A 26,042-nucleotide genomic window follows, 5' to 3' on the forward strand; every position below is an offset into this window, starting at 1 on the left:
TAATAACTGCTATTGACATGCAAAAACACCACTAAACGAGAAAAGACTTCCCCCGCGACCCAAACGACCCAAAGTGACTAAGGGTAGTCAGGGGGGCAAAATAGGACTTTTTTAGTATTCTTTTCGCGGCCGACCGTAATGACTCGTTGTCTCCTCCTACTCCAAGTCCAGTCACACACTTTTCCCAATTGTTTGAATAATTTTAATTGTCGTCGTGGGACGACACCGCAATGTTCATTAGTGCACACCGAATAGTGCTTTAATTTAGCTTTGGACCATTTTAATTTTAATTGAAATTCATGTTGACACTTTTATGGGTTTTCAGCTGTTTGTTCTCTTTAATCTTCCCCAGGCCAAATGTATTGTTTTATTTTTCATTCTGAATATTCCGCTGTTTTTGCATTTAAATTTTTTGAATTTCAAGGGATCGATCTAAAAATTCATCGTTCAAAATTGTTTATAATTTTAGATTAATGGTAAATAAGTTCGACAAACCTTAATCAAAATTCTTATTAAATTAAATTGAAAAACTGGAAACACTTTTCAACTTGGATACGAGTTCCAAGTGGAGTTAATAAAACAAGGACAACGATATTTTAGTTGGCGTTTATTTTTAGATTTGAATATTTGCGTATTAATATTATGTGTTTTTCAAAATACACCATCAGAAATATATCAACAAGTTTTCAACGAAACAAAAACTGAATTTAAAAACCACAATTTCATCTATACCGACGGATCCCAACAAAATTCAATTACGACATACGCAATCACCACGGAAACTGAAATTTTAGCCTACGGAAGTCTACCTCCATACTCATCTATTCAATCAGCGGAAATCATAGGAATCTTAGAAGCAACAAAAATAATTTCAAAAATGAATGGAAAATTCACTAGGTGCAATCGAAGCAATCAAAAACCCTCAAAACAACAATCTTTACCCTACTCTAATCCGATCAACAATCATAAATCGCTACCCAAAAATTAAAATCTTATGGACCCCAGGACACAACAACATAAAAGGAAACGAAATGGCCGATAAAACAGCCAAGTCAATATTAAAATCACCACTAGTTTACACAGAAAACCTTAACACAAAAGACATTAACAAATTCCTAAAAGAACAACTAAACCAAGAAACACAAAGTCTTCTCACAAAATGCAACACATGGTACAAAAACATAAACACCAACAAATCACACACATCCTACCTCTCAAACATAAAACAACAACACATAAACAGACAGGACCAAATTAAATTCACCCGATTGAGATTGGGCCACACCAACATTACCCACAAACACTATATGGACACTAATAACTTAAGAAACTGCCCGATCTGCCAATCCTATTCCCCAGTCACTATCGAACACATTCTTACCCTATGTCCCGCAATAGCCCAATTTAAAAATACTGTTCTTAAGAACAAAAATGCAACATACTACCTCAGCAACCCATCACAAGAAAACATAAAAATAATAGTTGAATTCCTTAAAATTACCAAACTATATAACATCATATAACACATAAAAAAAAAAAAAAAAAAACAAATTGTAAAATGTAAAATAACAATGTAAAAAACAAGAAAGGAAGCTAGCTTCGGCAAGCCGAAGCTTATATACCCTTGCAGTCATCAAATATGTCGAACAAAACGCATAAAGGCTAGACAACATCGAATCTAAGACGATTTTTCTATTCATTTTCCATATTTTTGACTATAGATCATATGGGAGCTATACGATATAGGTGTCCGATTTTGATCAAATTTAATTCGTAATTCAAGAGTCGTAAGAAAATTCTATATTCCAAAAATCATACTTGTCTGATGAAAAACAACGATATTATAATTTTATTTCCATTATTTCTATATAGATTTTTCGATCTTTCCTATGGCAGCTATAAGATATAGGTGTCCGATTTTTATGAAACTTTTTTTCCAATATAAACGTTGTTAAAAAACTTGATATTCAAAAAATCATGCTCGTGGGATAAAAAACAACGATGTTATCAATTTATTTCCATTAATTCTATATATAATTTTCGATCTCTCCTATGGCAGCTATATGATAGTGTTATCCGATTTTGATCAAATTTAGTCCGAAATTCAATAACAGTTAGAAAACGCCATCTTGAAGAATTCAAGTCGATCTGATCAAAAACAACGGCGTGAGAATTTTTTATTTCATTCTCTCATATGGGAGCTATCCGATATAGTCGGCCGATCCGGCTCGTTCCGACTTATATACTGCGTGCAATAACTACACACCTTTTGGGAAAGTTTCATCAAGATAGCTTTAAAACTGAGAGACTAGTTTGCGTGGAAACGGACAGACGGACAGACGGACAGACGGACAGACGGACAGACGTACATGCATATTTGGATTCTGATCGTGATGCTGATCAAGAATATATATACTTTATGGGGTCTGAGGTGTCTCCTTCACTGCGTTGCAAACTTCTGACTGAAATTATAATACCCTTTTGCTCTGCAAGGGTATAATAATGTAAGTGTAATTGTAATTGTAAATTGTAAATTGTAAATTGTAAACCATTATATCACATAATATAAGTACAGACAGTCGATGGCCTCAGCAGCTAGTACTGCAACTTCCATAGTTAGTTCTAGTTTTATAAGCTACTCTAACTACAATATAAATAAATAAAAAAAATTATGTGTTTTTCTTTTTAATACCTACCCCTTTAAAAATTGTAAATCAAACATTTCACTTAGATGTTTGCTAGTACATTGTGAACACACGGGATTGGAAGGAAATCATTGTCTTACTAATTCTTTGTAATGGCTCAAGCTGGTTTGAAAATTCAAGTTATAAAGGCAATACTGACAATACGTACGCGGCTCGTCCCATTGCGCCTCTTGGCATAATTCCCGCTCGCATTTCTGTTTCTCAATTTTCATCTTGCGAGTCAGACAAAAGCATCTGCAGTTTGTTGCCAGAGCCCTTGTGTTCTTGGCTGTTTCTTATTGTACTGGTCGCCGGAATCTTTTGCCTTATTTTCCCTTTCTGTCTGGCGCTTTTCCACTTGAGCAGTGAGCTATTCTTTGGCCGCACTCAAACGGCGCCTCAATTCGCACTTCACCTGAAGAAGAGCACTTGCCACGCCCCACCTCCGCCTGGACTAGCCCCTTCCCTTTCCAGCCCCAAAGGACCAAATGACAATTGATGGGGCTGCAGCTTGAACAAAACACGCATTTCGAGGGCTTCGGCAATTAAAAGTGTGCCAAAAGCTGGCAGCCTTCGTTCGTCAGCTCTCCCTGCTCCAGGCAATAGTTTTCCTTCTGAACTCCCTTTTTATTTGTGTTTAATTAAAATTCTTTTCGTACTTTTCGCACTTTGTGCTTTGTTTATTGTAATGTAGCGAGAACTGTTGTTTTTGCTTGCTGATTGACTGAACGGCTCCTGACTGACTGACTGGCCAAATAAATTGCCAAACTTTTCCCAGTGCTTTTGTGCATTCCGAAAAGATCTGCATACTTTTCACTGCCTAACAAATATGTACATTTTAATACTGTCTGTGTGCCTGCATTTACTCTATGAGGTGATCAAATTCGCATTTGACCTGCACTAAGCTTAAAAAAGAATATTAAACGTATTTAGAATGAGAGAACTCAAAATCGACAACATTCAAAAACACAAAGGTTTATCGTAAAGAAAATACATTTTCAGCACTTACCCAATATTTCTGGACTGCTCTTTTTGGGTCTTTAAGAATCGATCCTTGCTGAGGTCATCTTCCCCGAACCGGAGGACAATACTCCACACTAGGGTTGGTTAATCAGAAATGTACTTTAGGTACAACTTGTTTCCATACGCGTCTCGGTAATTATGGTTCAATGAAATCTATTTATCCCTTTTATATTTATTTTATGCCAATGATACGCACCGCAGCTTTGAGTTTATTTTTAAGAAATCCAAGATTAATATTTAATGGAGCAGTCAACGAAGCCCACTCCCCTACCAGGATTATAAACCCATTACCATCAATCTGAACAATTATTACCCCACCGGCAGCACCTGGATGTGAGTCCGCAGGACTGTCAAAGTTAGGGCACGTGCCATAACTTTGCAACTAAAAAACACAATCTTATGGCACTTTGCCGAGTTCAACTCCTTTCCCGTTTTGAGTTGAAACCATTCGAATGAAAACCTCCTTTGGTATTCTGTCCCTTGTGGGTCCCTGCTACGACCGAAAAGAAAAATCAAAAATTCTGATCGAATTCCCCGTGCTAAGCGAGCGTGAGTATGCTTAGAACCGCCGAGCCCCCGCGCTTTCCAAAAAGTGTCCCTTTTCGGAGTTATTGGGTATATTTTCCGTGTTCCCGTTACTTGGCGGGGCAACGCGAATCACTCTGCATCCACAGCAGCTGGCGCTCACCGAACGAAGCCGACACTCCAAACCGGATGCAGGCACGCGGACGGAATCGGCGCCGTGGTCGAAATCGAAGTGGAGCCGGAGGCGGAACCTACTGCGCTTCAAGGACTACGGCCCTTCTATTTACGCCTGCCACGATTGATGTACTGCAGTTTGCACTTGCTGCCCGAGCGAGCTTCGAACTCTGCGTCTGAATCGTCCTTTTGCAACTGAACGCAGCCCCGGAGGTCGGCAAGTGCACGGCTCCTTTACAGCGGCTGTCGGGAATCGAGTCCTCCGTCGGAGTCGGGCGGAAAGTCAGCCCAGCACTCTTCCAATGGGAGCCGAGCGCCTATGCAGCCGGAAGCAGGGCCAGAGAGAAAGCAGCAGAAATAGCCAGAGAAGGAGCCGGGACTCGGCATACAATGCCTTTGGCATGTGTTTCCGATTCTTTGGCTTTGATATTAAAGTCGATGAAGCACTCGAATTGTCCCTAACACGTAAAGAGCCCGGCAAACGCGAAAAAAAAGGCCAAGTGCACTGGCCAAAGTGCAATTGGACTTTCTCCACACTCTACACACGCTGCACACTCAGGTTAGTTTCATTGGAAAGCGGGAGAGAAATGCGGAACCGGGCCGGGGCTATTCGCGAGAATTCCCTGAGCAAGGACTAGCCCCCGTCCCTCTGGCTCGCCCACAGCTTTGACGCTCTTAGGTAAACAAAACGCTCTCTTAAATAACGTGCTATAAACTATACGGGCTCACTTCCAGTTGCTGAGCTTGGTTTGTCGGCGAGACGGGGGAGGTTCTGCCGCAGCTCTGCATATGTAAGAAAACGTTCTCCCTGGTAATGTTAAGCATTTCTGTTACGCATTTATTTTAAGCATTTCTGTTAGCCCACAGCATTGGGCATTTTAGGTCCCACACTTTATTGCTGCTTCTTTCGCACTTACCAGAAAACAACATTTTACTCGCACTCATTGTAACATTATTAACGGACTAGCGAACCCGATGAGACTACCTCACAATTATTTTACCATGAGTACGTCGTTGTCTGCTATTTACTACTTGGAAGACCTTCTAATGTTGATTACCACCTACACAGGGGTTTTAATTATAAAATGTTATAATGTTATTTAAAAAAACATTGACCTTGCTCAGATATATGCATCCATAATACCGCAAGCTCTCATTACGCAGGAAAACTTAAACAAGAATTAAGAGCTGAAAAGAAGATCATTGTTAAAAGTTGAACGTTGCTTTTTTTCCAATTTTGGAAATACAAATTGAAAATAATAAAATGAACTTAATGTCATTGTAATATTAGGAAATAATAGAGGAAACTTTTATTAGCATTCTTTGAAAAATAGCATTTTTTATGGTTTTTAATAAAGAAAAAATTGCCTAAACTTATATACTCTTGCAGTCATCTTAAGAATATTGTAACAACATTTCTCCCTTTTGTTTTCTGTGGTCAGAAAAAAAAAGTAACTTTTTAATATCTAAGCTAAATATCGAATGCAAAACGCATTCTTAAGCCCTTGCTTAACCGTATACAAATATAACGGTTTTTTTTATTAATTTTTTATAATTTCACCGATTGTTCCTATGAGAACTATGTGACAAAGTCGTCTGATTTTTATTAAAAACGAGTATAACAATAGTAACTAATTTAAACAGTAAATTTTTTTCGAATAATTGGTTTATTTTTTTTTAGTTGGTCAATAACAGGGCAAAAGGTCTCTGTCTTTGTTAATAAAGTCAAATCGAATTTTTTGAATTGTGCTGTTTTTTTTTTTGGATTGCTCTCTATGGGTTCATATTGGGAAAACAAGCTGGGCAAACCATAGCTTTAACATTATTCGGTTTATTCGTAGTTTTCTTATTATTAATAACCAGTTTTGAGCATTTCTTTCTTAACAATAGAGGGAATTAATTTCATCCTGATATCCCCTTTTTGTCCTGTTAAATTCACTCGAATACATGGAAAGGTCAGCTCTAAGCAGTTTATTGGCTGCTTAAAGCTCCCCAAATCATCAATTATCCGCCGCATAATCTTTTAGCCGTCAGGGCCAAAAGAGAAAAAAATTGCCCACAATATAAAATATTTGAACTTTTTGCAGTACAACCATATTATCCCTAAAAAAAAAATGTAGGCAAGAAGTCATGCTAAGTTTTAGTATTCTTGAAGCGGTCTTCAGACTTTGCTTTCAAAGTCATGGATAATTTTAGTGATTTTGATTATACTTAGAATGAGCCAGACTTTAAAGAAGACCTGTACACAATTTCAGCGCTGAGTTCCAGTTAAAAATCAATTTCTTGTCGAGCCAAGAACAATATGAGGGCGTTTTTCAAAAAAGGTGTTCTTTCATCTTGTGGGCCTAATATAAAAATACTATCCAAGTAATCTACACGATTCAACGATCATTTTTTTGTTCTAAAAATCCTCTTTATGTAATCCTTCATATGGCTGCCATTGGAAAGATCGAAAAATATATACATACAAAATTGCAAGTTTTAAGAACATCAAGTTTTTCATAAATACTGGACAGCTATATCATATTGTTTCCACAGGAAAGGTCGAAAAATCGAATTAATGAAAATTGTTTAACATCAGGAAAAAATTTGTATCGAAACAATCTGTTAACGTCTCTCTAGATGGCCGGTTCCCGTAATAAAACTTGTTAAAAATCGTACTTTCGCTTAGCAAAGTCTACATTCAAGGCAATTCGGTTAGCTAAATTCACACTGCCTCTGAGAAATGCGTTTAATCTTAAACCTCTAGCCCTTATGGTATCCAAGATATACCCATTCAACAAGATCAAAATACCCTTTTACTCTAAGAATCATGGGTGTGAATATTTAAAACAGTTGGCAAGAATACAGTTTCGATCAATTTTAAGAGGAATTTCAGAAATTAAATAAAGCTACCGTACCTCCCCGTCAAGTGCGATTCAGAACAAGACCCACGCTCAGCAGAAACTGCCATTACAAGCATCACCTCCCAATTTCCCTAAAATCTCATATAGTTTTCATGTTCATCCGCTTACAAATGACGCAACGCAGCGATTGCTCCCATCCCGGGGCCGCGACTCGCCGGTTCCCTGCTCCTCGAGTTCGGCATTCCCTCAAGGGCTTGCAGCAGCATACTAGTTGTCCGAATCCGGGCTCGTGTATCGGCTTCTGGTGGGGTTGGGGCTGGGGCTGGGCACGGCAAATCAATTGCTCGCAACACGGCTAAATCTTGTGGATACACGAAATTTGGTTTGTGAGTTCTGCTCTGGTGCCTGCGGGGCTTCTGTGCAGAGATAGTGATAGACGCGGACATAGAAATAGACGCAAATGCCGGACTGGCGATTGATAGAACGGTGGATGGGGAAGCTACGCTGGGGAACTAGGGCAGGCATTGATTACAACAGGCAATTTTTCAGCTTGTTGCACAGGTCGCGTGTTAATGTTGCATGCCACCACCTATCCGACCACAGCCCAGAAGCACGGCGTTGTTTTTCTAACAATATCAGGAGCTGCTAGTTAAGTCCGAGTGTCAGTAAATCGCTTACAACCGTATCACCAGTTCGGATTTGGCAAATTAATCCATTTATAAGGCTTCAACTGCTTGTAGTTTTGCTATATAACGTAAAAACAGACTATATTGCGAACTTCGCTGGCGGTGTTTGAAAAGGTCTTTGCACCCTTAGTTTTCAATCAGATGTGTGCAACGGAGTAAAGGAGACACCTCAGACCCCATAAGGTATTAATAATGTTGATCACCATTCCCATCTGACCCGATCTTTATGTTCCTATGTACACTATTCTATCGGTTGCTGAACTATATCGCTGTATCCCATTACCAAAAGTTGTGTAGGTGTTGCAGGGAGTAATGTACAAGTTGGAACGGCCCGGATCGGACAACAATTTAGTATAGCTCCTATAAGTGAGAATGAACAAATAACAAGAAACAAGAAAGGAAGCTAGCTTCGGCAAGCCGAAGCTTATATACCCTTGCAGTCATCAAACATATCGAACAAAATACATAAAGGCTAACAACATCGAAGCTATGACCACTTTTCTATTCATTTTCCATATTTTCGACTATTGTTCATATGGCAGCTATATGATATAGTCGTCCGATTTTGATGAAATTTTTTTCTCGGTTCAAGGGTAGTTCATAAAGTCGATGTTGTAAAAATCATGCTCGTGGAATAAAAAACGACTCTAACGACTCTCTAGTTTTCTGGAATTTGCCATTAATTATCTCCTTTCTATGGTAGCTATGTATATGATATATTTCGAGATCTTTATAAAAATAATTTTTTTTAAAACCTATTATCGTAACGAATCGTTTAATGAATTTTTAATACATGTATTATTCTACTCATTTCTTTAATATCTCCGATTGTTATGACAGCTAAATGATTAGTCGTCGAATTTTTGTGAAATTTAATTCAAAGCAAAGGTCGTTAAAATTGTTTTATTATAATTACCTTATATGTAAATATCGAAAATTAAGCAACAACCACCAGTAAAATTAGTACCAGGAGTCAGCGTCAAGACACAATATGGATTATTGGTGACGCAACTAACAATACCAGTCGCACAGTAGCAGATGCAACAGTAAAACTGCTGGCCAGCTAACTACATATGTCACCCATCGTTTCACCGAACTAAATACTGAACTTTTATCTGTAGTACAGGTTACAGTGGCATAACCGTCACAAATGAGATCGCCAAAATGCATTAACTCTTCATTCATTTTAAGCTTCCGTGTTCTGAAATAGCTTGAAATATAAGATTGAAGAATAAACCAGTTATCAAGTATCAAATGTCAAGTAATCAGTTATCAGTCACAATAACTGTAGCGAATAGGTAAATAGAAAGCAGCTGATCGCAAGCATTCCTGCGCCACCTAGAGGAGGATAATGGTACTAGATGGCGTGAGAGGTAATCTATGTTAGGTACAACTGCATTTTTGGAAATGTCAGTGGTGGTTGGGATATCGGTTTTAGTTGGCAACCGTGTACCCGAATAGGTACACTCGAAATTTTAAGTATTCCCTGCGCGAAGGCGGGAATTACGATATCGTCAGCAATCACTGCTTCCCGAAAAAGGGGGCAGTTCAGTCTACCGTCTGCAAGCAGTATCTTCAAGTTTATTTCTGCGGCGCATAGGAGCAAGGATTAGGGATTATTTTGACCAGCTAGTTCCTGTCGGGTATCCTAGGATTAGTCGGTGATCTCCGCCAGAAACTTGGCAATAAATGGCTGTGTGGCTTTGGGTGGCCGAATACCTTAAATGGAGGTGTTTTCTTTATCCTTTTTTTTTGCTGTCGGAACTTGTAGACCCCCTCAAATGTGTTAATTCAAGTACAAGCAAAGTATAGTGGTCCGAGATACCTGTCGCAGTGCAGTGCAAAATTGTCGTTGTGGCTCAGCAGACGCCTGCATGTAATATCAATTAAACTAAAAGAAGTGGCTAAATAAAGAGGCGTACGCCAAATCAGTGAATTGTATAAAAATGTTAGCCAAAAAAAACAGATAATAATTTTGTTAAAATTTGAGCCTCATGAAACTACCGAAATCATGTGAATTTACAAAGCGTAGATTTAAAATAAAATCACTTAAGTTTAAAAATAAATAAGTTAGGTTAAAAACATTGTAGGTTAAATGCAAATATAATGTGAATATTAGGAAAGCTGAATTTTAACTATCGTTAGCCGTAATGCATGACTCTATGTAATACCCAATTTGGCATACAATATGTAATTACTGTTTAATGCGAACCTACATCTGATTTTTAAAAACAATATATGACACTTTTTGATTGGAAACTTAACAATCATCTAATAAAAAATCATTAATTAAGATTAGGGCGCTAACGAATAGTTGTCAATATGAATCAAATTTGAAATTAAAAAAAAAAAAAAAAATTAATCTAGAATTAAAGGATAGAACCAAGTATTCATGAACATATTGAAATTATACAAAAATTAAATTAAAATTAATTCTTAATCATTTGTAAATTTATCTTGTAGGTTATTTATATTATTTTATTATACTTTATGAAGTCATACAAGTTTGCAAAGCCAACGAGAATTTTTTATGGATTATATTATCTTTAGCCTTTATATTTAGGAAATAAAAACAAATCATAATGTCTGAGTAGATAACCAATCTTATTAACTCCATGCTGGATTTTCTGGCCAAACAGAATCTCCAACATAGACCTCTGGAATATGACGGGTGAAACAGCAATAAGACTCCAAATCAGGAAGAAAAAATGGAGATGGATAGGCCACGCACTGCGAAAGGACCAGGATAGCATAGTTAGAATGGCGCTAGAGTGGAACCCACAGGGAAGCAAACGTGTAGGCTGTCCTTAAGCAACATGGAGACGAACCGCCCTTCAAGAGTTGTCCCAATACAACATCACATGGGACACAGCGAAATAGAGTAAGATGGAGGAATCTAGTCGAGGCCCTATGCTCCCAGGAGGAGTTATAAAGAAAAAAAAAATTAACTCCATGTAGACCCGAGAGCCACCTTAGTTGCCTTTTTCTAATGGGGTCTGTTGCAGATCTTGTTCGGAATATTGACATGGCCAAGGAAGGGAGGGCTAATATCGCGCCCGCATACATCTTGTGGCGTATGTTGAGGGAAATTCTATTCTTTTCTGTCTGTCCGTTTGTCATGCTATTTCTATATCCGGCCGATTTTGGCTCGTTGTTTTATTTTTGCACGCAAGAAAATTTAATTATTAAGGATTTAAATGAGCACCTGCAAAATATATATTACAAAAGAACACCACGACAATTGCCGACGAGTTAAAGCCATCAGCTCACCGTTGTTCGTTACATAACTCCGCGATCGTCTGCGTTCTACAGGAATCTCGTTTCGTCAAATACTTTCGGTGAACCGCGTCTTACCATGCGCAACACGGCTTATACTTGGCCAACCAATAACTTTTACTACGCCTCCCCATCGTAGCTTTATGATAGAGTAGTCCGATTTTAGTGGATTTTTTATCTGGTTTGAATTTTCCCTAAATTCATTTTTGAGTGATAAAAGAAAACGAAGTTTTAATTTTTTTAAATAAATGTTATAAGATTTTTTGTTTTTCTTAATTGAAAACTGAAAGACTAGTTTACATAGATACAGAAAAACAAGAGACAGACGTACGCGTCTAGTTTCTCTCAGGTGTTAATGATGATCAAGAATGTATATAATTTATGGGGTCTAAAGTGTCTCCATTTGCCATCTGACATCTGACAGATATTATAAAACCTTCTCCAAAGGTGTAAAAAGTTCAGTTTTTTGTCGTTCAAGCTAGCTAATTTTCTAGTTTCAGCAAGATAGTTTTAAAACTGATTCAGATGGTGGTGTTGATCAAGAATATTATTAACAATTTATCTGGAGAATATGCCAGAATTTGCCACTTGCCTGGATATTTCAACAGGACAACGACCCGAAACATACCAGCAAGATAGTCAAGTCGTGGTTTAGCCAAGAGAAAATCAATGTTTTGCAATGGCCACCGCAGAGCCCCGACTTAAACCCTATAGAGAACTTGTGGGGAATTCTTAAACAAGTCGTTGGCCAAAAAAAAAACAGCAAATAAAAACGATTTGTGGCGAGTTTTGCAAGAAGAGTGGAAGAAAATCACCCCTCAACAGTGCGCACGTCTTGTGGGTTCAATGCCAAAACGTTGCTCCGCTGTTCTTAAGCAGAAAGACCTTTCCACTCAATATTAAAGTAAATTTATTTAAATTATAAGGAATATTGGGCCAATTTTAACATTTTCAACCATTTTCTTCCAAGTTTCTTAAGTATGTGAGCAGGACATTTTGTAGATGGTCTCATATTTTTTAAGTTTTTCGTTAAATATATTTTTATAACTTGGTTATTCTTCGATTAGAACACTGATATATAGAACTAATGTGACACAAAAAATTGGAGCTGTGAAATAAAAACTTTTCTTAATTTTCGTTTAAATTCTTGGTAGAAGTCTTGTGACTTAAGTCTATGAGCACCACTGTATACTTATGGGATCTTCGGCAAGCCGAAGCTTATATACCTTTACAGACTTTAAATTTAGCGAACAAAATACATAAAGGCTAAACAACATCGATATAGGGGAATGTTGTCAGGGTTGGGCCATTTTCAGAGTTGGGCCATCTCAATATTTCGAATATTCGTTCTAGTACCTTCTGTTTGTGGGTGTCAAGAAACTTCTATCGGTCACTCGAAACTTTCCACGTGACTACTTATTTCGGGATTTCATTTTTCTACGTGTCGTTGTTCTTTGAAAAAAAAGTGCTCGAAAAAGTTTTTTTAACCTGGCCGAAAAGGTGGAATAACACAAGATTACAACATGTCATCCGCAAAGTGAGCATAAAAATACGTTATATAGGTGTTATACTACAAAAAACTAAGATATAGTTTCATTGATAGATATAGTTTGGCTATATCATACCATAATAGATTAATACCGCATGTCGTCAGGGTTGGGCCACCTTTGTAGTCAGGCTTGAGCCATCATAATTTGTACATTTTATTCGTGTATTTTCGATTTTTGTTGTAATATTTAAGTTTTTTGTAGCAAAAATATGCACAATAAAATAAATAGATTTCCTTAAAAAAATATTTTGATGGATTGAAAGAAGATGAATCATTTTTATCTTTTTCTTTAGTGTTTCTCGAAAAACAACTCTGAATAATTTGATAATTTTACTGTAAAATCCCAAATAATTAAATAAATAAACAAAATAATGTCAGATTTACCTGAATTGAATTTTATTCCACCACGTTACGATATTGTCAACGATTTTCTGAAGGTGGCCCAACCCTGACTACATGGCCCAACGCTGACTACATTTTTTTTTTTTTTCAAACGCCTATAACTTTTTTTGTTTTTGTTTTTTTATTCTCTATTTTTGGTGAACACTTTCTCTTGCTTGTACCTTTCCAAAAATGTATAAACTTATTCTGAATTGTCATTCGTTCAGAACTTATGGACATAGGTCAAAATATGGCCCAACCCTGACAACATTCCCCTATATGACATATGACAGCTATTTGATATAGTCTTCCGATTTTGATAAAATTTAATTCGAAATTCCAGACTCGTTAAAAAACTCTATATTCGAAAAATAATGATTGTCTGATGACGGACAGACGTTCAGACGTATTTCGATTTAGATCGTGACGCTGATCAAGAATATACAAACTTTATGGGTTCTGAATTGTTTCCTTCACTGCGTTGCAAACTTCTGACTGAAATTATAATACCCTTTGGTGTGCAAGGGTATAATTGAGTGTTTAAAAAATATAATGTTTTGTGTCAATAACGCTTGAAAAGTGTTGCGTGCATTTGGGAGTCAAATTTTGTAGATTTCATTGTAAAAACGATGGCAGCAGTTATATGTGGCGTTAATGGTGCTGATACTTAAAAAATTTAATATTCATACGCTATTAAACACATACAAAAAAAATTTTAAGTCGATATTCCTTCTAGAGGTATTTTTGGCCACTTTTTCCAAACAAGATCGACCACTGTGTATTATATCGTTAGCAACAACCGTTAAAATAAAATAACATTTTGTACTTCTCTTGATTAATAAATAATGTTTTGTGTTTTCTTGTAGGTGGGTTTCAGTGGGCGAGATATACATACAGTAGAACCCTGTTATAACGACTCCGCTTATAGTGTCCGTCCGGGTATTGCGACGAAAACTCGATGGCTGGATTGGTCCCCAGACAGACTTATACACTTATATCCTTTTGCTTAGTGCGCCTTTCGGGTATAACGACGAAGACTCGTCGGTCCCTTGAAAGTCGCTATAAGCGGATTCTACTGTATTTCTTTACAGAATTGGTCAGCCAGAGTCAATGATGCATGCTGCAATCATAAGAGGTATTATTTGTCTGTCAAAACTAATTTCAAAATACCTTATATATTTATTTTCAACATTTCCTTTCCTCTCCTTGCGTGGGACTACAAAGTGGGCGAACTTTTCACAAGCATATTAGGATCCCGGTGTTCTCGCTGACATCCGACATTATTTTTTCGGCTTGCGTAGACGGATACCAGCAGGGGCACGAAGAATTTGCATCGGGTCTGTAAAATATCGGTTCCGAGCTTCACCTCGAAAATTCTGTGCTGGTATTCCCTCTGATTAACAAAATGTATCTCCGAAAGCTAACATTAGCGGTTCCAAGAGATTTTCTGATGATGTTAGTTGGACGATGGTCACAATTACAATTTTGCACACATGCAGCATACAAATTGTACATTTCAGCAATGCTTTGCACTGGCCGGGTCCCAATGCTTGCACACGACAATCCCTCATGGCGCATAAAGATTACCTTGGCAAAATCGATTCGACAAATTGGGGATGTTTGACTCTGTTATAGAGTTTTTGAAAACTAAAGAAACAGAATTGCACGACAAGCTCACAACATCAAAGAATGATATAGCTTACATGACAGACCTGTATAAATTGGTCAACGAAAGGAATCTTCAACTGCAAAGCGATAAACTAAATTTAATTAAAACAAAAAACGTCGTTGCTGCTTTCGCAGCCAAACTGCTTCTACACAAACAGAATCTGGGCAGACGTGTGTTTCACAATTTTCCAAATTTGTCAGTATCATGCAGTAACGACGAATTGTTTGCCTACTGACGTACAGACGTATTTCGTGATGCTGATCAAGAATGTGTATACTTTATGGGGTCTGAGGAGTCTCCTTCACTGCTTTGCAAACTTCTGACTAAAATTATAATACCCTTTGCAAGGGTATAATAAATATATTTATAGTTTGTACAACCCAACTCAAAACAAAAATGCTGTGCTATTAAAACCCCAACTTAAAACTAGTGGTCGTGGCACTTTTTATCAAAGTTGCAAGTTTAATGCAAATGTTTAAGCTCTTATAGTTTTCGAGATATATCATATCACTATGTCATATAGCGGTCATATAAACAAACGTCGAAAATATAGAAACTTCATTAAAACATCGACAAAGCTTCGATGTTGTTTAGCCTTTTTTAGCCTTTATGTATTCCGTTTGACATAACTGATGACTTTTTTTTTTTTTTTTTTTATTTTTATCAGTTGATATACAACATAACATATTTTTATTCCTACGTTTCAACTAAGGAGAGATTGACTTACTTTTGCACGTGTTACGCTCAGGGGATAGGGAAAACGAATTAACGTATGGGAGGCCCCAAAATGTATCTGTTTCCCCAGGGCCCGTGATTCTTTGTCCACGCCCCTGTGGTCGAATCCAATATTGCCAGAACAAATGGAAGGATCTAAAAGATGTAAACACTGTTTGGTGACATTCAAAAGATTTGATTACGGAAAATAAAAATATTTTGGTTGCTTCGAATAACGCAAAAACATCGAAAAATGAAAGTACCCCAAAAAAATAATAGAAAGATAAATAATAAGAAAACACAACTGCCTATTCTGAGGATAGCATACATACACACGCACTTACAAATAATTATTTCTGCAGTGATGTATTCCAATAATAAGTGATTTTATTCTTTTTTATTCTTATAAAATAGTAACGCGTGTGCGTCGCCCAGCTTCACTGAAAGATTATCAGTCCCTTGAAGAAGGCCATGATTTACTAAGCTCTAACTTCACAATGTAAGTTTTACCTCTAAAAAAAATTGGAATTATGACTTTAAACGTATGTTTTTAGGAAAAAGAGACCAGAAGCCAATTTAAAAAGCTTTCCACACATGATAACTGCAAACAACATTGAAGGAAAGAAGGTCACTATATCAGAGGAGACAGTTTGCGCTTCAAGCGAGTCGTTCGCAGAGTGGCCCGGAAATGAACGACTGTACACGGAGCTTGATTCCAAAGGCAGCATGGTCAGCAGAGCTTTGACCCCTTACGAGTGCCAGCTTGAGGACTACGTGGAGCAGCTGCAGGAGGACCTCTTCACGATCTCGTCCCACTATGCAAAGATTCAGTTTCGTCTGCGACAGATATCCTCGGCCTCGGCATGCAAAAGGGATGACTTGCTGAAAGATCTGGAACTCCTAACGACCCAGGGACTGGATGATTCTGTTCAAGGACTGGAAAACCTACTCTCCCACTCGACCAATAATCGTGCCAAACAGAACAAGATACTCTACCAAATGCGAGGTCTTCTCGAAAATTTGGCCGGAACAACTGAAGTATGCTTTCAGGCGGGCTCCCAGTGTCACATCAAACAGGCAGGGAAGACAGTTATGAAAAAGAAGTGAACAAGCCTCTCTGTCAGTGTATAACAGCTTCCTGGAATGTAACACAAAACAAGAAGTTGTTGCGTGAAAAGCTTAAAACCTATAAGAACATAGGGAGTTAGGGAAAACACTATAAGCATGGACACGTTGCTGACGATGGTAGGACATCCTTCCGAACACCAGGTAAAGAGTTTGAAAAGAGGCTAAGAGTGGTAAGCTCATGGATTTGGTGAAAGGACAACGAAACAGCCAAAAACCCATCCAAGATATTCTTATTTGGACATTATGTTCTTACTTAAAATAACAATTCGGATAAAGTTAAAAAATCTTTATCCTCCCCAAATATTTCCCTGAACATAACTGATTTTGCTGTGTAGTGCTATATGATTTTTCAGATAAACGGAAACATCAAAAAAGATATATGCTACCCTAAAAAAAGAAAGTTGTATTAGTTTCAGTTATCGAAGACAACTGTATTTATATTTTTACAAAATAAAAGAGCTAAATAAAAAAATTTGGTCTGCTTTTTTTATAACAAAAACAGTGTTTCGGAACCTAGTTCCAACATGATATTGATTGCAAGTATGTTTCTAGTCAAACATGAAAAAAAAAGTATAACGTCGTTATTGTAACATATATTGTGTTTCTTAGCGACTCGTGATTTACGAACTAGAACAAGAAAGAAAGCTAGCTTCAGCAAGCCGAAGCTTATATACCCTTGCAGTCATCAAATATGACAAACAAAATACATAAAGGCTAAACAACATCGAAGCTATGACGATTTTTCTATTAATTTTCCATATTTTCGACTATTGTTCACATCGAAGCTATATGACATAGTTGTCAGATTTTGATGAAATTTAAATCGTAACTCAAGACAATTTGGCAAAGTTTCAACAAGATAGCTTTAAAACTTAGAGACTGGTGTACATACAAACGGACAGACGTACAGACATATTTCGATTCAGCTCGTAATGCTGATCAAGAATATATATACTGGGGTCTGGGCTGTCTCCTTCACTCCGTTGCAAACTTCTGAATGACCCTTTGCTCTGCAAGGGTATAACTATGTCATGTAGCAACCATAAGAAAATCGAAAAACCGATCGAAACAAGAGGGAACGCTTTGGTCCCGTACCTGGACTATCAGATACCCGTTACTGAGATATAAAGCCAGATAGGGTGCCGGATATGGAGCCGGAAGGGGTACCGACACTTAGCCCTCCCGTTGCGGAGGTGGCGGCGGTTGAGCCTTATCTATTAACTTAAATATATCATCCAAATTATTCTAACATAAAACTTGTGGACGCCACAGATTTTCCCGGTTTATGGATGTAATAGTGGGCGAGGCACGAGAATATATATATTTCTGATAAGCATCAACATCTGAATTGATCTTGACGTGTAGTCTATATTGAAAAAATTACGGGAAATCTAGAAGGGAAGCTCAGTTCGGCGAGTCGAATCTTATATACCCTTGCAGTCATAAAATATGATCCACAAAGTAACAAGAGGCTTAACAGCATCAAATGAAGGTTTTTTTAATGTTTCTTATATAATATTTTTGACGATTGTTCATAAGAAAAAAGTACTATTTGATTGAAATTGAATTCAAAATTCAGGAATCATTAGAAAAGTCTATACTCCAAAAAGCATCCTTGTCTGATGAAAAACAACGCTGTTATAATTTTATTTCCGGTACTTCTATATAGATTTTTCGATCTTTCCTGTAGCAGCTATATGATATAGTTGTCTGATTTTGTTTTGCCCTTATTTATGTTGTTTGGCTAGAGGTAAAGGCTTATTTTTTTTGTGAAATAAAAATATATCAAATACCAACAAACAAGTCGAGTTTAATCTTTCGGTTGCTTGCTTATCTCCGACTACAAACCATGGCCGTTGAACCCAATTCATCACAGGCAAAATCCTAACCAGCATCCCTCAAGCGGCAATAGAATATGGTTAACAATGATCAATTCAGCCATAAATACGCTGAGAAACCAGTTTTAGGCTGCGTCGTTTTGGCAATTTTCCGCGCATGTGCGACGCTGTTCCTCCCGTTCTTAAGGGTTTGGGACTCTTAGCTTGTTTTGCCCGGCCGAATCTTTTAGGGGTTGTTTGCGTTGGGTTTGGATATGCCTCAATCTGTTGACTGAGTTGCTTCTGGTGTTCGAGTTCCATTCATATGTAGCACTACCCGAACCCGATTTGGCTCATATCAGTTTGGCATACCCTCATCTTCTGAACGTGGGCCTCTCTATGAACAGGAATCTCTTGTGGCGCATGCGCTATTCTTTTTGTTCATTGCTTTCATGATGGTATTCCATTAATCCCGCCAGAAGAGTTTTTAAAGCGATTTATGCATGTCATCTGGCAAAATGTGTGAGTCCTGCCATGGCCTATGCGGGCTATAGAAGAAGGGCTGGTAGAAATAGGGCTATTAAAATATTTTCAAGGTAAGTACAAGTAAAGTTAACAAGCTGCAGCTTGACTAAAAACACTTTTTAAAAACTTTAAGTTATTAAAGCTATGGGCAAAACTATATTTATTTACCGTATGTGGTGTTTTATTTAAAAACGTAAATATTGAAAAATTATAGAAAGAATTCTGGTTTTCAGAAAAATATAAATATTCACTTCGTTGTTTAGCTAAAATTATGGCGATAGCTTAATCATAGAAAGAACTATCCCAGTGGGTGTTTTTTCTTCCCAGTTGTTTAATTTAACAAACAGATCTATTACGTCATGACCTAATCTGGTTGATAGAATTGCTAATGTAAAAGGTAAGGTTCATGTGATGAGATGTTTCCATGAGTATAATCTACAGTTAATAGACTTAAAACGAAATTAACGTTTAATGTTTAACTAACCTAAGTCTTTTTCTTGACCTATTTTCTTTGTTTTTGTCTTTGTGTCTTTTGTTTTCATTGAGTTCTGTTCTTTGTTTTAAATGAGGGCAAAGGAAATACGATAATTTTTTGCAAACCCATTCTTATAGTTGCATGAAAGATATTTTTGGTATGGCACAGATTTGGCATTGGCAAGTAAGTTTATAATTCTTATGGCAATAAAAATCAGAGCAAATGACAGGAATCAATCCGCTATAAGTGCTTTCAGCAGCTCCTTCAATCGATAACGAGCTTTTCTTGGCTACTAAAACTAACCCCTCCCTCGGACAGCCTATTTTGTGGACCCCTCGCACTGCTGCACTTGAACCAATAAAAGAAGAATGCGGTTCATAAGGTTGTCCGCTTCCGAGTCCTCCATGCTGTTCAGCTTGGCCGAGATGAAGCCGCAGAACTTGGAGTTAAGGACCTCACGCACTGTTTGCGGGGGCGGCAGATCCAGCCCTCCGCTAGTAACAGCACCCTGCTGCTGGCGAAGATGACGGTGCTGTTGCAGCATCTGCTCCTCATAGTCGTCACCATCAATGGCAGCATCGGCATCGCCATTGCCCTCCTCTAGTCCGACCTGCTCTACGTTACGGCGCCGCTTGCGTGATGGGGCTACATCGTCCACGCCCGCATTAGTGCTCCCGCGAGAGTTGAAGTCCAGAATCAGGGGGTATGGAAAGTCGGCGTCTATAGCATCCAGCTCCTCCACACCGTCAGATGCGTGGCCGGTGTCCTCGTCCCCGCTGTGATTCGAGCTGGCATCGATGTCGTCGTAGCAGTGCTGAACGTGTTGGTTCTCGTTTCGAGTAGAGCTCACCCGACTGTCGTTCTGAGCCTGATGCTGGTGTGCCGGCAACGGAAGTGGCCCTCCGGTGAAACTACTGCCGCTGCTGTTGCTTCCGGCCCCATTGCCCGCCGAGAGATCCAGCTCCGGCTTCACGTAGTAGTCGCTGTAGTAGTCTTCGCCGCTCATGTTCTGCGAGGAACATTTGGAGAGATTCAACACTGAGGTTGACTCGTTGAAAGATGTTGAGAGCTTGAGGGCCCCTGCCTTTCCGCCTGATCCCAGGCTGTTAGTGTTATTATTATTATTGTTGTTGTGAATATGGCCATACGCAGCCAGGCTAAGATCGGTGGCATGCGAAGCCCCCCTAAAAATAGAAGCGTGGAAAAAATGCGTTAAATTGTTATAACTGACAAAAGAAGTATATATTATAAGAACTTAAAATATTGCAAAAAATTAAATCTATATGTAACCCATTAACACTGTAAACTACTGTTAGACCAAACTAAGTTTTTACAGCTTTTTTGTGAACTAAAATGTATCTTGTCAAATGATATACACTTCGTCATTTTTGTTGGGCCGCCTTTTACAAAAAAAAAAGTACATGAATAATTTGTATTTATTTCTAAAAAACGCTAATCGCTTTATTGTATATATATCTATATACTATACTACTGTACTACTACCACACTTTGCAAATATACCGAAACCTCTTACGGATTTACTAAAGCTAGGAGGTCTGTTCCCCTTAAATGAAGAACAATTAAGAGCGTTTAACTTGTTAAAGACCGTTTTATTAAATCCACCAGTATTGGCCATCTTTAATCCTAAACGTGAGACTGAACTGCATACAGATGCTAGCTCATGCAGAGACAAGATGATGGCAAAATGCACCCAGTATTATTTTATATATATATATTATATATATACTTATTTTATATTTTATATATTACTTATTGTAAATGGTGCCCGATTAATAGTTTCTTAAGCCATATCCCCATAATAAATGTAGTATAAAGTGATTTTAACTTTAAATACGGTTAAAAATAAGTGAGCTCAAAATAAATAAATTTCAAAATTTGTTCGTAATTTTGATGTTGCCTGTGACCAATTATAAAAACATTTTCCTTCGAAAACAGGCCATATTATTAGCAACTCCACTTTAAAAACGTGCTCAAACAAACCCCAAAATCCAGTTCAACGCAATAATAAAATCTGCAGAGAGGAGGAAAATATTTCAATGTCCCAAGCCAGTAGTCTGGTTTCCTGTCTCTCCCTGAACGAGTCTCATGTTTCAAGAGCATTTTCCCATACAATGCAGCTGCCTAGAGCCGGGTGCTCGAAAACGTCTGAACGTGGCTATTTTTGGCCTTCCCCATCTCTTTAGGTATTTGCCAATGCCGCGGATGGGCTCAGTCGGCTGCTACTCGCAGGGATATTCCGCTTTTCCACTCTTCGCTGACGTCCTCGCTTCGCGGCTTATCACATAAATCGGCCGCAGGTAGTTGACAATTGGAAAATGTTGAAAACTGATACCAACTCGGCTGACAAGCCCAACCAACTCGCAGGACTAATCACGGCGAAATACATTTTCACATGTTCCACAATCACGAATGGCTCTATTTGCTTGCGGCTTTTGAGGTCTTGACTCTAAGTTGGTTTCGTTTCTTTTTCGGGTTTGAATCACCCGGCTTATCACTATTTGCTTCCGCTCGGGCCCAGGTCCCAAACCAATTACTCTAGTTTGTGGCTTAGTTTTCGCTGGGTTTTCGAGGTTTCTTATCTATAGATCTTGTCCGAATGCACTTGGAAACCATTTAAAGACGTCTTTATTATGATCATGAACCTACCCTTGCGCCTAAATTTGGATAACAACTAAATAAGTCACTGCAAATCAGGCGTCTGCTTAGTACGAATGGAAAAGACCTCCTTAAAATCCACCGATCTGCCTTAGTCCCGAAAGATCTGGAAAAACCCAAGTACCGAAAAGCAAATGCGGGATAACGCCCACTTTTTTTCCGTGACGCATTGGCTAAAGCATTCCAAGACGAATTTCGCCGGACAGTGATTTCGGGGCGTGGAGTGCGACCCGGAGGATGGGGACCCAGGGGAGCCCAGCAATTTTAGCAATTTCGCAGCTCATTTGCTTATTAAATCATAAGCGTGACACAGACAGAGCTCGTCAGAGCACTCACGCCCAAGCGGCCTGTGTGTGTGGGTACATCAGACCCAGATCGAGAGAGGACTGATGAGAGTGAGTGCGGGCATGGGCGCGGGTCCGGGTCCGGGAGAGGGGTCCAGACCCCGTCTCTGGGTCGGAGCAACCCCTTGGTCGGGACCGACGTGGATGGCTAATGGTCGTGGGCATATTTTTAACCCTGGCCGAAGCCGAGCAGAGCCGAGCGATTCGTTCAATTGCTCACCCATACACTGGCGACACATATTTTCTATATATGTATGCATGTGCATGTATGTATGTATATTGACAAAGCCTCGTTCATTTTCCCTCGCCACCCCCTTTCCCGTTCACGAACTGCGAATCTTTCCTAACTTGGTCCACTCGCAAGCCGTATTCTTCAGTGCTGATTGTCATTTTCGTAGTGCTCTCATTAATTTATCGCTCTCGCGCCGCCTTCCCTTTAATCCCCGTCCACATCGAGCGGCTCTTTCCGTCGGGCTTGCGTTTGCAGCTTCCCTCAATTTCGTTTTTGGTTCAAGTAGCGACGATGCTGCGCCGTTGAATAATATTCGCTGCTGGGCGAGATCTGTTTTATGGCTATGGCTATAGCTGCGGCTGCGGCTTCGGCTCCGGCTCAAGCGCTGCCCGACTGGCCGGGCCCGTTGAGCTGTCTGTTATCAGCTCAAAATAATAAAAATTTAAATATATACACACACCATGGGTGAGTGTGCGCGGGCATGTGTCGGGGCCGTCGACTGCTTGTTGCCCATGTGGGTACAGTCAATTGAAAGGAAATGGCCTTATTTCATATAAATATGTACATAAAGTACAACACACACACACACACACACATCGCAGCTCGAGCACGGCTCCATATGAGCCAGAACATTGGACGGGGCAGACTCTCGACTGAGACCGTTTGCGGGTCTCTGGCCCGGTCATTCCTTTGTTCGAATTGGTTTTTTCCACATTACCGCTCCTTAGTGTCCATATGCCCCTGTCCGTTGTTTGTGCTATTCTTTTTCGCTGGGCAGATGTTTTCTTAGAGTTGAGATTTGTTCGACGGGGCTTTTATGCAAATCGACAGGGCTCGGAATAAGTTGCCCATAAAATGGCTTGCGGATATTTACAGGGTTTTCCTAATTAGGTTTACGGTAATTTATCACTACCGAATATAAGATTGCAAGCATATGCTTATATGTGTAAAAAAAATATATGCATTTCTAAATTGTATATTTGATCAGTTATTATGAGTGCTAGCCTGGGATTTTTGTAAACGTTTATATTATACATTTATTATACTTTCTGACCTTGTATGAAATTTCGATTAAATTAAATGCATAACTCCAATAAGATCTTCTGCAGTTGATTAACAAAAGAAGCTACTCCCCGAACTGATAAGCTACTTGGTATTACCCTGAAATCATTTTTGATTAAGCTCCCGCTAAGCAAGGTTCGCTTCACTGATTTCTGAAAACAGCAAACATGCATAAATATATATGTATGTATGTATATGTGAAAACGGCAACATTTGGGAAAACCTTTAAAGGCACGAGCACAAATCTTCTAAACCATCGTTGCAACTTATGTACAAGATCGGTGTGCGGAGGGTGACTCATCTATGGACTTAGTTTACAGTTCTCAGTTCAGCATGAATCAAGCTCTCTCTGACAAACCCCAAAACAGAAAAAAGCGAAGTCCGAGCCAAAACGGAAAGCCGTTATTCACGATTCAAAGTGCACTTTGACCCTTGATCGTAGCTCATGACTCGATCGATGGCTAGTGGCTTATCGCACGCATGGTAATACAAGTACATACACAAAAGTACTCCTGACACAAATAATTTCTTGAGTGAAAGACGATATTTTTCATCAAGAATATTTACATAGAAAAAAACCAATCATAAAATAAAACGATTCTCTCACACATGACGAATTTAATAAACTCCCCCCTGAACTTTACCTCGCATGTCTTAAATACGTCAACCTAAGTTTGCATAAGCAGATAACAATATTTTATATGAATATAAATGGAATTCCACGCACAAAAATTATTTCTGAAAGCCTAGTTTTATATAAACCCTACATTTTGTATAAACTTAATCATCAGACTTTAAAACTACTTAAAAGAAATTTGCTATAGTTTTAAGAACTACAATTGACTTTGAAATTATAAACTATAACTTTTGACTAATGCAACCGCTAGTTGAAACATGTAGACATGGCCATCATACAAAAAAACGATCTTAGAACTTTATGCAAGATATTTTCATAATGAACTCACTTTCTCTCTCTGATGACGTCGCGCAAGAAGTCCATGGCCTCATAGAGGCTCCACTTGGGTTTAAAGTCGGTACCCATCAGCTTGACGTGGGCTAGCTCCCGGCGGTAGGATTCCCGCAGGGACTTGAAGGCCCTTGCCACGCGTCGGCCGGGGGCGTTGAACTCGCGTCCTATATGCTCCCAGGCGCGATTTTTCTCCTCCTCCGCGCCCTTGAAGTTCGGAAGGCGCGAGTCCCAAAGGATCGGTTTGTCGTGGACCATTCGAATGAGCTTCAGCTTGTCGGAGGCGTTGCGCCGCACCACTGTTCGAAATCAGAAACGAATAAATTAAGTAGGAAGAAATGGCGGAAAACGCAAGTTCTAAAAATGTATTTTTCCGATTACGGGCAGCCAATATCCAAAATTTTATCGAAGCTCTGTTTCGACAAAGCCCAGTGAACACAACACAATGAAAACTTCCCGAAATTGCAAAAGTACACACATACATATTTATATTCTATACGATCGATGTAGATATGCAGTCCTATTGGCAACAAAGAGAACAAACAACTTCACAACCCGTTTGACCTATTCACGTTCGGTGTGCATATGCTTTTTGCTTTTTACTAATAGGGCACAAATGTGGGTACGCACGTTTCTTGGCGGGGACGGCGGCCAGGGGGTGGGGCTCCCCTTTGGGCTTCATGTCCAAGGCGATGGCCGCGGCAGCGGCGCTCATATCCTGCAGCGAGTGGGTGGCGGTTGGCGAACAGCCGCTCACGGGGGCCATGAGGATGTGCTGAAGGATCTGAAGGTTGGAGCTGGCCAGGGCTCTCGATTTATCTTACTTTCGGAACGCGTAGTGGGCGGCTCGAATCGGGGTTCCTACCCTTTCACAAATAAGTTAAAAGGGAATTTTTAGGGCAGGGTAGCTGCTTTTATTTCTACGTTCCGCTTTTCTTTTTGGTTTATTGCGCGAGGAGCAGACGAGAGCCGCACGACCAATGCGGCTACAGCCACGAAAATTGTACGAATAAGTGGCAACTCAAAACCAAGACCAAGACAACAACCACCGCGCCGAGCGGGCAGCGCTGCGCCGGCGTCGACGGCAAGCCGGCAGCGCTGTTGGCAGCAAGCCCGCATTTCAGAGCCAAAAAATCACGCGCACACGTCATGAGAGCCAGCTCTCTGCGCTCTATCTCGCTCTCAGACCACGGCCTGCTGCCACCGATCCCGTTATCTGCGACGGCGGCGCAGCCCTCTGCTAGCTGATCCAGGCATGTCGGTCTAAAGCGCTCTCAATCGGCGCTCCG

At 39.3% G+C, this 26,042-nt stretch overlaps 2 protein-coding genes across 2 annotated transcripts; one reads left to right on the top strand and one right to left on the bottom strand.

The window, feature by feature from the left end:
- Positions 1–15,946: 15,946 nt before the first annotated feature.
- Positions 15,947–17,120, top strand: LOC108088756. Its single transcript, XM_017186703.2, has 2 exons — positions 15,947–16,026; positions 16,082–17,120. Coding segments are annotated over exons 1-2 (555 nt in total). The 5' UTR covers positions 15,947–16,024; the 3' UTR covers positions 16,635–17,120.
- Positions 17,121–19,124: 2,004 nt separating this feature from the next.
- Positions 19,125–25,772, bottom strand: LOC108088802. The gene is made up of 3 exons (XM_017186771.2): positions 25,384–25,772; positions 24,752–25,052; positions 19,125–20,656 (listed from the first exon to the last, which is right to left on the bottom strand). The coding sequence occupies exons 1-3, from the start codon at positions 25,517–25,519 to the stop codon at positions 19,792–19,794; spliced, it is 1,302 nt and encodes a 433-aa protein (XP_017042260.1). The 5' UTR covers positions 25,520–25,772; the 3' UTR covers positions 19,125–19,791.
- Positions 25,773–26,042: the final 270 nt, after the last annotated feature.

The sequence above is a fragment of the Drosophila ficusphila genome, unplaced genomic scaffold (assembly GCF_018152265.1).
Source record: "Drosophila ficusphila isolate 14025-0441.05 unplaced genomic scaffold, ASM1815226v1 contig_106, whole genome shotgun sequence".
Lineage (NCBI taxonomy): Eukaryota > Metazoa > Arthropoda > Insecta > Diptera > Drosophilidae > Drosophila > Drosophila ficusphila.

Bases quoted from the DNA above. Each gene is read 5' to 3' on its own strand.
- LOC108088802 (XM_017186771.2), bottom strand. From the start codon at position 25,519: ATGGCCCCCGTGAGCGGCTGTTCGCCAACCGCCACCCACTCGCTGCAG. The intron at 25,053-25,383 runs GTGCGTACCCAC...GATTTCGAACAG, and splicing joins CGCCGTCCCCGCCAAGAAAC to TGGTGCGGCGCAACGCCTCC. The intron at 20,657-24,751 runs GTGAGTTCATTA...TTCTATTTTTAG, and splicing joins GACGTCATCAGAGAGAGAAA to GGGGGCTTCGCATGCCACCG.